Source organism: Prionailurus bengalensis, chromosome B3 (assembly GCF_016509475.1).
Source record: "Prionailurus bengalensis isolate Pbe53 chromosome B3, Fcat_Pben_1.1_paternal_pri, whole genome shotgun sequence".
In the NCBI taxonomy this organism is placed as follows: domain Eukaryota; kingdom Metazoa; phylum Chordata; class Mammalia; order Carnivora; family Felidae; genus Prionailurus; species Prionailurus bengalensis.
This window is the reverse complement of record NC_057355.1, coordinates 119,860,134-119,872,540: the sequence shown is the minus strand read 5'-3', so window position 1 is coordinate 119,872,540 and position 12,407 is coordinate 119,860,134. Positions and strand designations below refer to the sequence as shown.

The following is a 12,407-nucleotide window of genomic DNA, read 5'->3' as shown; positions in this document are numbered from 1 at the left end:
AATTATATAGGACAGGTGTGAAATATAATGAGATTTATTTTGTGATTGAACAAACCTTTAAATACAAAAACACACTCTTAAGGAAAATCTCCTAATTTTGTTCAAGATATGTTTCCAAAAAACATTTCATTTCTTTTTTGTTGTTGTTGTTTATTTGAGAGACAGAGAGTGAGCAGGGGACAAACAGAGAGAGAGGGAGAGAGAGAGAATCCCAAGCAGGCTCCACACTCAGCACAGAGCCTGATGTGGGGCTTGATCCCACAATCTCAATATCACGACCTGAGCCCACATTAAGAGTTGGTCGTTCAGGGGCACCTGGGTGGCTCAGTCGGTTAAGCATCCGACTTCAGCTCAGGTCATGATCTCACAGTTCGTGAGTTCGAGCCTCCCGTTGGGCTCTGTGCTGACAGCTCGGAGCCTGGAGCCTGCTTCGGATTCTGTGTCTCCCTCTCTCTCTGCTCCTCCCCCGCTCATGCTCTGTCTGTCTCTCCTTCAAAAATAAATAAAAACACTAAAAAAAAAAAAAAAAAGAGTTGGTCGTTCAACTGACTGAGCCACCCAGACACCCCTCGTTTCTATTATTTCTATAATTAACATGAAATAAGATTATAGACAGTTTATATAAAGCTTAATAACACATTTCTAGGATATGGCAGAATGAGTAACAAAACTATAGGAGAGCTACTTAACTAGGATATATTGAATCTACTATACTTCTTCCTCCCAAGGTAGTCTTTGGTTTCAGTAGTCAAACATAATTGTGAGAAAATTATGTTATTTGCTATAGCCAGATGCTAACTAACCTCTGATACACAAAGGCAGATGAAAATCAGGAAATATAAATGATACTCATAAATCAATATCAATTAGCTAATGCAGGCCACAAAGCTTCTATGTAATGAATTTGGAAAATTATTTTACCTAAAAACTTATTTTAGAATAATACTTTATAGAAGACAATTTTAATACCTACTAATGAAAGTAATTTTAAAAATGGAAGTTGCCTATGAAAGAAGGTAAAAAAAATAACAGTAATGCATAAAAAAATTACTTTAATATATAAAATCAAGACAAATGTTCAGTAGTCTTTCTGTAATGTGCTTTCACTATCATCTTGAACTTAGTTTTGATTGTTATTAACTTTTTCAAAGTATCAGTATACTCACAAGCCATTCATTCATGCATGCAAAAATATTTTAATGAATGCCTACTATTTGCTAGGCCTACACTACATGCTGGAGGTGTAGCATTGAGGAAGAAAAAAAGCCCCCAAATTCTTTACTTCTGTGAGGTTTCATTCTAATCAGAAAAAGAGACAATAAACAAATATATAATTATCATACATATGACAGAAGATAGTAAATATTACAGAGAAAAAACAAGGGAGGTTGTTTTTAACTTTAAGGAGAATAGTGAGGAAAGGTGTCACTGCAAAGGTGGTATTTGAAAAAGCTATGGAATGAGGCATGAATTTGTATGTCATCCTTATGCTGGAGCCAATTTTGCATCACACCAGCATTAATTCTAATGTGTACTGAAGCAAATGCATAAACAATTAAGAATGAGTGAAGGATCATATAAAAGATGCTCAAATGACTAATAATCAGGAAAATATAAATTAAAACAAGATATTAATTTACACCTGTAAAATTGAACAAAAACTAAGTAACATATCAAGTTTTGACAAAAATGTGGTCAAACAGTACCTCACTCTAATACATCACTTGTGACGGCATAAATTGGTATAACCCCTTTGGAGCTCAATTTAAACTCCTGTGAAGCTGAAACAATGCATAACCTCATAATGTAGTAATTTAACTTCTAAGTGTCTACTCTAGAGAAACTCTCCATCATGGACACAAGCAGACATCCACAAGAATATTCACTGAAAGTCTATTTGTAATAATGAAAAAATGGGAGTCTGACTCACAGTGGGTATGGATAAATAAGTTTTGGTTTATTTATTTGCTGGAATATTACAAAGCAGATAAGAATTAAAGAAAAAATAAAGCATGCTCATTATAAATTTTCATTCTTTTATTTTTTACTTTTTTAATGTTTATTTTTGAGAGACAGAAAGACAGAGCCTGAGTAGGGGAGGGGCAGAGAGAGGAGACAGAGAATACAAAGCAGGCTCCAGGCTTTGAGCTGTCAGTACGGAGCCTGACAAGAAGCTTGAACTCACAAACCATGAGATCACGACCCCAGCTGAAGTCAGGCGCTTAACTGACTGAGCCACCCAGGTGCCCCAATATAAATTTTTACAAAATAAACTGAATCAGGTGATTTTAATGAATATACCACAAAAACATGATGTTGAGTAAAAAAAAAATATGTTGAGAATGCATGATCAATAGTTAAAGTACAAAACCATACATGGGAATGAGCACACCATCCTCAGCATGGTAGAGATTCTCTTAGGTCTCCATGGGGCTCATAGAGGCAAATGGGAAAGAGAAGAATTTGGAATTACACCTAAATTCCACTTTAACACCTACACACACACCTAACACCACACATAGCTGTGTGACTTTGGGCAAGTTACCTGAGAGTCAATTTGTAAAACGGGAGTGACAATATTGTAGCTACATGCAGTTGTTAAAAGTCCTTAATGAGATAAAAGAGGTAAACTTCCTACCTAGCATAGTGCCTGGCATAAAATAGGGGCTCCAAAATATTGGTTCCCTTCCCTTTTCCTTCCAGATCTAAAATAGTAGCTTTACCCTCAACACTTAGAGTACAGAAAGAGAAATTCAAGATTCAACTGGCTAAAAAAAGGAGATTCAGTTTGCTGGGTTCATAATCATGTGATCATGGATTAAAGGTGAATTCCTCTACAAATCATTAAAAGTATTTATCAATATCAAAACCATATAGGTCATATGTTCTTCTTCTTAAAATAAAATGGATCTTAATGTTCCCTTAGGACCATCAATCTTTGTTTCAGACAAGAAAACAACAGGACAAGGGCTGAAAATAACAGCCAATTCTAATAGTAAAGTCATTTTGAAATAGCATCCTGAAATAAGTCAGGCAGAGAAAGACAGATACCATATGTTTTCACTCATATGTGGATTCTGAGAAACTTAACAGAAGACCCTGGGGGAGGGGAAGGGAGAAAAAAATGTTACAGAGAGGAAAGGAGGCAAACCATAAGAGACTCTTAAATACTGAGAACAAACTGAGGGTTGGTGGGGGGTGGGGGAGAGGGGAAAGTGGGTGATGGGCATTGAGGAGGGCACCTGTTGGGATGAGCACCGGGTGTTGTATGGAAACCAATTTGACAATAAATTATATATTTAAAAAATGTGATTTAGGGGTGCCTGGGTGGCTCAGTCAGTTAAGTGGCCGACTTCGGCTCAGGTCATGATCTCACAGTCCATGAGTTCGAGCCCCGCATCGGGCTCTGTGCTGATAGCTCAGAGCCTGGAGGCTGCTTCTGTTTCTGTGTCTCCCTCTCTCTCTGCCCCTCCCCCATTCACACTTTGTCTCTGCCTTTTAAAAATGAATAAATGTTAAAAATTTTTTTTAATTAAAAAAATGTGATTTAAATAAATAAATAAAGTAAAAAAAAAAAAAAGAAATAGCATCCTGCTTCAAGTATAACAGAGGTAGTTATTGAGGCTCAGGAGGATTTCTACCTACATACCATATTATCTTTCTCCTGATCCTGCTTCTTCAGGTAACTTAATACAGACATTGTGTCTTTCTCCATTTTATACTGCTGTTTCTTTAACTCCTCATTACTTTTTGCCAGTCTCCGTGAAGTGTCACGATACTCAATCCTCGAGAGTTCTGTGACTTCCAGCCTGGCCTCCCAGAGGGAGGCACTGGCCTTGGCTCTGTCCACTGCAGATTCATCAGCTTTTATTACCTTCCTGCGTGGGAAGAGGACATTGACAGCATATAACAGTTACTCTACTATATTAGAATTATACCTTTCTCTTTATTACTTTTTGTTTTGCTTGGCATTGCCTGGCACATATAAGCAAATATTGTTGGATAAATGAGTTAATAGGAAATACACATTTGCTTGATAAGGGAGTTAATTGGGTGACTCTTCTTGGAAGAGGGGAGCTTTGGAGCATAACTCTGAGAGACTGAAAAAACAAAGAAGAAAGGCATGGTAAGTCAAATTCATTTCATAAATCTTCCACATCTTTTCATTTACTTAAAAAAATTTTTTAAAGTTTATTTATTTATTTATTTTGAGAGAGACAGAGACAGTGTGAGTGGGGGAGGAGCAGAGAGAGGGAGGGAGAACTCATGAACTGTGAGATCTTGACCTGAGCCAAAACCAAGAATCAGTTGCTTAACTGACTGAACCACCCAGGTGCCCCTTACTCCTTTTTCTCATATTTGAACGGTCTTTTCTATTCCTACTCACCCAGTTTTAGACCTTGATTCTTGTACTGCAAATCCATTACCTTAGTTCCCCTTCTTTATGATGATACATGCATAGTGTAACTATAACTTTAAGTCCCTTGTTCTGTAATCTTCCACCCACCCCAAACCTAGTTTTGGTTTTGTTGTAGGTTGTTTTTTGGGGGGATTTTCTGGCTAGGCCTTTGACAAAAGATCAAGTCACTTGAACAAGTATGTTAAATAATTTTATCAGCTGGTGCCACATGCACCAGGCTTCAAGGATGGTTGAAAAACAAACCATAATCGTTATACAGAGGTAAAGAGGAAATTAATAATAATAAAGTATGGCTTCAAGATTAAGGTGATTAATCTATGCCTCCAAAGATTAAAGGAGAGTTTTTCAAAGTAAAGATTTGTTGTACAGGAATAACAAAACAATACACCTTATATATAGTAGGCACTGGATATATAAATATTCAGATAATAAGTAAGACTTCACCTGGGGGCACCTGGGTGGCTTGGTCAGTTAAGCATCAGACTCCTGTTTTCAGCTCAGATCATGATCTCAAGGTTCATGGTTTCAAGCCCTGCATTGGGTGCTGCTCTGACCAAGTGCAGAGCCTGCTTGAGATTCTCTCTCTCACCCCCTCTTTACCCTTCCCCCACTTGTGTGTGTGCTCACACGTGCTCTCTCAAGATAAACTTAAAAAAAAAAAGACTTCAATATTTGAACTCTAAATATTTTCATATATAGGTATATGTGGACCTTTCTATACTATCACCCTCCATCCCCAACCCCCTACTCCTGGTTCTCCATTCTTTTCCAGTCCCACTGTTCTCTCCAAATTAAGGCCAGCCCCACCTCCAACTCCCTAGCTTGTTATAGCTTTGACCTCCCTTTCCAACATGATTTAGGCAGTAGGGATAGATTGCCTTGCTATAATCATCCAGTTGCTTCCTGAAGGTTATCAGGTCTAAGCTGCACAGAACAGTTGATGCAGACAGGATTTCTCATAAGAGAATCACTAATACTGACTGTAAAAACAAAGCAGTATTTCTCAAATTGAGTCATGGAAAAATCCAAGGAATAAGAGGTCTGTTACCCTCAATGTTTCTCATTGCTGAAAGATGTACTGTAGACGCATGGTCAAAAATAGAAAACATATGCTAGTGAGTTCCAAGAATTTGAGAATGCGATAAGCCCTTGGCATTTTTATTTATTAAAAATCTTTTCTGTAATGTTTATTTTATTTTTGAGCGAGACAGAGCGCAAGAGGGGGAGAGGCATAGAGAGAGGTGGACACAGACTCTGAAGCAGGCCCCAGCCTCTGAGCTGTCAGCAAACAGCCCAATGCAGGGCTTGAACTCACAGACTGCAAGATCATGACCTGAGTGGAAGTTGGACGCTTAACCAACTGAACCACCCAGGCGTCCCTATTTTTTTTTTAATTTTTAACTTTTGTTTGAGAGAGAGCACGCGTGCATGTGAGCAGGGGAGAGGGGCAGAGGGACAGAATCTTAAGCAGGCTTGATGCTCAGCACGGAGCCCGACATGGGGCTGGATCCTATGACCCTGGGATCATGACCTGAGCCGAAATCAAAAGTTGACTCTCAACCAACTGAGCCACCCAGGCATCCCATCCCTTGGCACTTTTAAAATGTACTAGACTGTGCAATTATGTAAAAAAAAAAAAAACACTGCAGAAGAATACTTATATTAATACATGGAGTGGGGGAGCTACAAGTAAATAGGTACTGTGGGCTATCATTTTATAAAGAAGAAAAAGAATATCCCAAAGGATATTAGTGGTTATCTTCGGATACTGGGGTTACAAGTGATTTTTGTTTTCTGCCTTGACTACCCACATTTCCTAAACTTTCTGTACTGAGTACACATAAAATTTACAAGTTTGGGGGATTCCCTTATGGTCCCATACATAGTGATGCTAGACACCATGTATGATTCCAATGAACCAGTAGAGTCACTCAACAGATCTAGTGGCAATCCAGCAGCAACTCCAAGCCTGCTAGAGCAATACCTACTTCAGGCATTCTGATCAGTTTGGGGAAATCTGAACAATTACCCAATTTGGTCAAATCTTTTAGGTTTTCCTTTGAACCAAAAGGAATCCTTCAAAAGCCCCAAGGAATGACTTCAATCACTCAGAAATTCTCTAGATGTTCAAGATATTCTCAACAACAAAGCAGAGATCTCTCAGGCTAGGGGCAAGACAAAACACAAAAAACAAAAACACACACACACAAAACAAACCCAGAGCATAGCTCCCATGGAAAAAAGGAAAGATTCAAGTTGCAGTATACACAGGCAGACACCTTAATTTTTTTATTTAACAAATAATAAGCATCCACTATGTTTTAGACTTTTTGCTAGGAGCTGGAGATACGGTGAATAATGCTAAGTGCCTATTCTAGAGAAGCTTATAGTCTTTCATTTTTCATTTCATTTATTTATTTATTGTGAGAGAGAGAGAAAGTGTGAGAAGGGCAGGGGCAGAGACAGAGGGAGAGAGAACCCCAAGCAGGCTCTGCACTGTCAGCACAGAGCCTGATGTGGGGCTCGAACTCACAAACCATGAGATCATGACCTGAGCCAAAGTCAGACGCTTAACTGACTGAGCCACCCAGGCGTCCCAAGAGAAGCTTATAGGCTTGAGCAGGGCTTCCTAGTCGTGGCACTACCGACATCCTAAGCCAAATGATTCTTTGTTTGGGGTGCAGGTGGGAGTTGGCCTGGGCACTGCAGGATGTTTAACTGTATCCTTGATCTCTACCCACTGGATGCCGGTAGCACACATCCCTAGATGTGACAACCAAAAATGTCTCTAGATAGTGCCAAATGTCCCCTGGGAGCCAAAATCGCCCCCAGTTGAGAACCACTGTTCTAAAGCAATACAGTCTGATAGAAGTTTCTGTCGTGATGGAAATGTACTATACCTAGGCGGTCCAAAACAGTCACCAGTAGCCTACTGAGCATATGAAATGTAGCCAATACAATTAAGGATCTGAGGTTTTAATTTTAATTAATTTTAGTTTAGTAGCCACAAATGGCTGATCACTACCCTATTGGACAGTGTTGGTCTAGAGGACCTTCAATATACCAAGAAATGTTATTCTGACGTTTGACCTTCACTTCTAGTGTCAGAACCAATCCTTCCTCCTCATTCCCAGATCTTTTTCTCTCCAGTAGCACCCACCTAGTTCATTTGGTCTTATACTGTATTCTTTGGGAATGTATCTGCTTCCACCGTTAACGTATTACTCATAGGCAGGGGCTGTGTCTAAATTATTCAGGGTCCCAAATCTCACATTCCATTGTCTAGGTTGGAGCAGTATGGTTTGGCATGCATTTGGGGAATTTCTGAACAATGCGGGCTGTCCTTTTCAGAAGCGGGGAGAGCAAGAGGACGGCAGTTAGCCAGCTGGCCAGCCCCAGCGTGCAGGCGGCTCCCAGCTCCGAATCATCGGAGGGTAGGCCCAGGGAGACAGGAACCCCGGGTGGCCTCTCCTTACTTCTTGTCTTTGCCTTTGTTCTTGCCTTTCTTTTTGTCCTTTCCCTTAGACGGCATCTCGGCTTCACCAGGGACCCCACTGGAACCGACGTTTCTCTGCCCCCGCCCGGCCGGCTCCGTTTCTAAGGAAACCAGCACGCCAAGCGGGTAACGTTCCGCCGCAGCCGTTGCCAGTGCGCGCGGAGAGCGCACGCGCCCGTGACGTAGCCCCGACGCCGCCGCAAACGGGCCCCGTCTGCGGGCCGGGCGTGGGGGGGGCGGGGCGGAGGTCGTGTGGAGGGCGGGCGGCCGCGCCGAGCGGCGCGCGCGCGCGCGGTGAGTGTGCGGGCCGCAGAGGCGCTAGAGTCGGCCCCGGGACGGGGCTGGGTGGCCTAGTGGGGGCTCGAAGCGGGCCCGTCCGGGACAGCGGCGTGGCGTCCTGCAGGCCGGGCGTTTCCGGCGGCGCGACGGTCGTTGCGCCCTCACCTCAGGAGGCTTGCTTCCCTGCGGGCCTGGCTTCCCCGCCGCGGTGGTGGGAGCGCCACCCCGCGCCGGCTTTACAGCGTTTCGCGTCCTGCAGGCGCGTCCGCCCCTTGCCTCACACCACAGCCAGCGTGGCTGCAGCCGCCTGCGCCGCCTCAGCCTCTCCCGAAGCTGCCCTGACTCTCGGTTTCCTTATCCCACTCCTGGCTTCTAACTCTGGCTAATTATGTAAGGGACGGCGCATCCGGCGGACTTCCGAGGCCAAACACATTTCGATGAGGCCGTTGAGGATTTTTCCCAGGGCGGTGGTTGGGAGTGAGGCTGGCATAGTGCTGTCACCTGGGGTGGGAGAGGCTCCGGCGGGGAGAAAAGTGCTGTCAGCTGGGGTGGGAGAGGTGGCGGGGCCACGAGGAGAGCTCGGGGGGCAGGCCCTCCGCCCCATTCCATGTGCCCGAGGCTGCCCACCCAGAACAGCCCCTGATTCCCTTTTTGCTGATGCTTGACTCGTCCGCAGCCCCCTTTTCTGCAGGTTGCCTAAAGTTGGAACCTCTTGCCTTTTGGTGTTTTTTTCCCCCTGGGCACACGAATGGAAAGGAGTACTCAAAAGTATTGTTCTCCTTTTTCAGAGGACCTTTGTAATTATGCCTTCATTCAGTGAGAGTCTTTGAGGACGATCGGAACTCTGGGTGCCAAGACAACGGTTAGGAAATTTGCAGAAGCTCTGCTCTGCGTCATTCTTCATTTCAAATGGAATTTAAAGTTTCTTTTAAGACTTCTTTGTACATCTTCCCTCTGCATGTCTTTAGGGAGAACTTAATCCCTACACCTCTTCCAGAGGTCTTTGGCCTAATGTCCCCCTCCTTTTTTTTTTTTTTTCTCTTTGATTATGTAGTTTGTTTTTGAATTGTGTGGATAGAGGGAAGATGCTGATTTGCAATAAGCGCTAAAAATCTTTTAAGAATTTTTTTGTAATGTTTTTATTTTTGAGACAAGAGTGTGAGCGGGGGAGGGGCAGAGAGGGAGGGAGACAATCCGAGGCAGGCTCCAGGCTCTGAGGTGTCAGCACAGAGCCCAATGGGGGGGGGGGGGCGCGAGAGGCGGGCTCAAACTCAGAAACTGTGAGATATGACCTGAGCTAAAGTCAGACCTTAATCGACTGAGCCACCCAGGCGCCCTGAAAATCTTTTTAGACCTACTGTGTGTTAACATGATCTTAGCTTTCTCTCTCTCTTTTTGTTTTTGTTTTTGAGTATAGTTGACTCGCAGTGCTACATTCGTTTCAGGTGATTCACTTTCTCTAGGCGTTATGCTCACGCAAATGTACCTACCATAAGTCACTATGATGCTATTATGGTATCATTGACTATATTTCCTATGCCTTAACTTATTCCCTAAGTCGCTTTTATTCCCATGATTTATTCATTGCATAACTGGAAGCCTGCATCTCCCACTCCCCTTCACTTGTTTTGCCCAACCCTCCAGCCCCTGCCCTTTGGTAGCTTACTGTATTTCTGGTGCATTTTCTGTTTGTATGCCTCACTCTGATGGGTCCTTGGTGGAATCACCATGCATTGAAGGGGTTTCCTCTGATATGGAGTTCATAAAGTTATGATGAGTTTTTGTCTAAGGTTCTGAAGATGTACCCTATTAATAACTGGCAGAAAACAGAAGTTAGGGCATCTTCTATCACGGGCTGTATATTTGGAATTCATTCTAAAAATTGGTTACTGTACAATACGCAAGGCAGTCCAAGACTTTCCTTGTTTGAACACAGGCCTATAGACTCATTTATAAAATGAAAATTTGATTGTAATGAGATTTCTTGATAGACACATACTTTAATTGCGTGCACTTTGTAGTTATTTAATCATACATTTTTATTGACCATAAGTTTGATTTGTAGTTAAAACTGTTGTGATATGAATATGGCTAAGAGAAAGGCCTATATTTATACTATAGTAGAAGTGGGTCTAGAGTCTTCAGTCTTCTGAACCTCCGCATTCTCTGCCAAAGAACTTGATGTTATTCAGTCATCTATTAGTAAGAAACATCTGACGATACAGATAGTAGAGTAGGAAGTTGCTATTTAGCAATTAATCTGGTAGTATTCCATAATTTCTGGTAGGTTTACTGTGAAGTTTCAGGATTATCTTGCTGAATAAATTTTCTTTGATTTTAGAATACTAATGCTTTTAAAACTTGAAATAGTCCACTTAATGTTTTGTTGATTTGGCTTTACAATTCTTTTTTTTCCCCCAGTTTGCGTAGTACCTACTCAACATAGAAGTGTGGAGTGTCTTGGCTGAATCCTCATGCAGACAAGATCATTATGGTCCTAGTAGGTAGGACAAGTATCCTGATAGAAGGTAACATCTCTGCTATCTTAAAGCTGTAAATGTACTTCATAGACTTCTGGGTGGTTTTTGTTGTTTTTCTTTCTGAATTGGACTCTCTGTCTTTACCAAATGATAACTTTTATTTTGTTGATGGTAATATCAAGTGTGGAGTTGTTAAAAAAAAAAAAAAGCCAAATAACATAGGACTATGTATCAGAATATATGGTATTTCTGATTTTTTCTTCTAGTAGTTCCCAAATAGGATTTACTCTGTAAAGTCATCTGTGGCTTTATTCTGGCTTAACCTGAAGACCCTAGTTTATACACCTAATTCATCCTTGAAATCACATGATAGCAGATGTGACTCTAGGTGGAAGTGAGTAGGTAAACAAACAGCTTTTGATTTTGTTTTCACTTAGCATTTAGAATCATGCATAAATATATTATCCAAACTATGTCTGAAGTGACTGATGTGTATTTCTGAATATCATGGGGAGTGACTTACTTTCATCTTTTTTATTGCACGTTGTACAAATACAGAATTCTATTAAATAGGTATTATATTGTGATGTGGACTAGTTCACATCCTTGCAGGGGATAAGGAATCCTTGAGATCAAATATTTACTGTTACCAATTTTGAAATCTGTGTGTTTTTTGTTGTTTTTTTTTACCATTGACTTCTATTTTTATACGAAATGTGTTGCTACAGAATTATTACCACTGGCAATTTATTTGCAAAATATCCAATTTTTATTAGTTGTCCATTCTGACAAAGCTATTACACAGGACTAAAAGTTCTCTAAGAAAAATAATACACCAAAATTTCAGGCTCACTTATCTGTACTTTGATTTCATGGATCTGTTAGATGTTCATTTAAGAAACGTTTAGTGACAGGACACCTGGGTGGCTAAGTCCATTAAGCATCTGACTTCAGCTCAGGTCATGATCTCACAGTTTGTGGGTTTGAGTCCTGCATTGGGCTCTGTGCTAACAGCTCACAGCCTGGAGCCTGCTTTGGATTCTGTGTCGCCCTCTCCCTCCTGCTTGTGCGCTCTCTCTCTCTCTCTCTCTCTCAAAAATAAACAAACATTAAAAAAAAAGAGGGGCACCTGACTGGCTCAATCCGTTAAGTGTTTGACTTTGGCTCAGGTCATGGTGTCACAGTTTGTGAGTTCGAGGCCCACGTTGGGCTCTGTGCTGACAGCTCAGGGCCTGGAGCCTGCTTCGGATTCTGTGTCTCCCTCTCTTTCTGCTCTTCCCCTGCTCACATGGTGTCTCTCTCTCAAAAATAAATAAAGAGGGTGATGGGCATTGAGGAGGGCACCTGTTGCGATGAGCACTGGCTGTTGTATGGAAACCAATTTGACCATACATTTCATATTAAAAAAAAAGATTAAAAAAATTTTTTTTAAAAGAAAGAAACATTTAGGGAGGAGGTGCTGCCTCACTGGCTCAGTCAATAGAGCATGTAACTCTTGGTCTCAATGTTGTAAGTTTGAGCCCCACATTGGATGTAGAGCTAACTTAAAAATAAAATCCTAAAGAAAGAGAAATGTTTAATGAGTACCAACTTGTATACCATGCTACCTGATAGCTTGAGGGCTACAAGCCTTCAGGTGGCTTACAGTCAGGTGTATAAAGTAGTGACCTGAACAGTGATCTCCGAGAGTGTATAAAGTAGTGACCCAAACAGTGATCTCCGAGAGTACAAA

The 12,407-nt window shown here is 41.6% G+C and overlaps 2 protein-coding genes across 24 annotated transcripts in view; one reads left to right on the top strand and one right to left on the bottom strand.

Moving 5' to 3' along the window:
• The window catches only part of BBOF1 (basal body orientation factor 1), a 34,445-nt gene extending 26,436 nt beyond the window's left edge, over positions 1-8,009 (bottom strand). For all 3 annotated transcript variants that reach the window (XM_043556570.1, XM_043556571.1, XM_043556572.1), the window contains exons 1-2: positions 7,897-8,009; positions 3,650-3,878 (exon numbers count right to left, since the gene is read on the bottom strand). In XM_043556570.1, coding sequence (XP_043412505.1) covers positions 3,650-3,878; positions 7,897-7,952 — 285 coding nt within the window. In that variant the 5' untranslated portion in view covers positions 7,953-8,009. The remainder of the gene's footprint in view (positions 1-3,649; positions 3,879-7,896) is intronic.
• ENTPD5 (ectonucleoside triphosphate diphosphohydrolase 5 (inactive)) overlaps positions 7,936-12,407 on the top strand; it is a 49,086-nt gene continuing 44,614 nt past the window's right edge. For 5 of the 21 annotated variants that reach the window (XM_043556582.1, XM_043556584.1, XM_043556580.1 and 2 more), the window contains exons 1-2: positions 8,154-8,210; positions 10,617-10,723. The gene's annotated coding sequence lies outside the window, so the exon portion shown is untranslated. Of the gene's footprint in view, positions 8,043-8,095; positions 8,211-8,313; positions 8,586-10,616; positions 10,724-12,407 lie in introns of those variants that run through there. The other 16 variants (XM_043556595.1, XM_043556581.1, XM_043556599.1 and 13 more) reach the window with 9 other exon arrangements.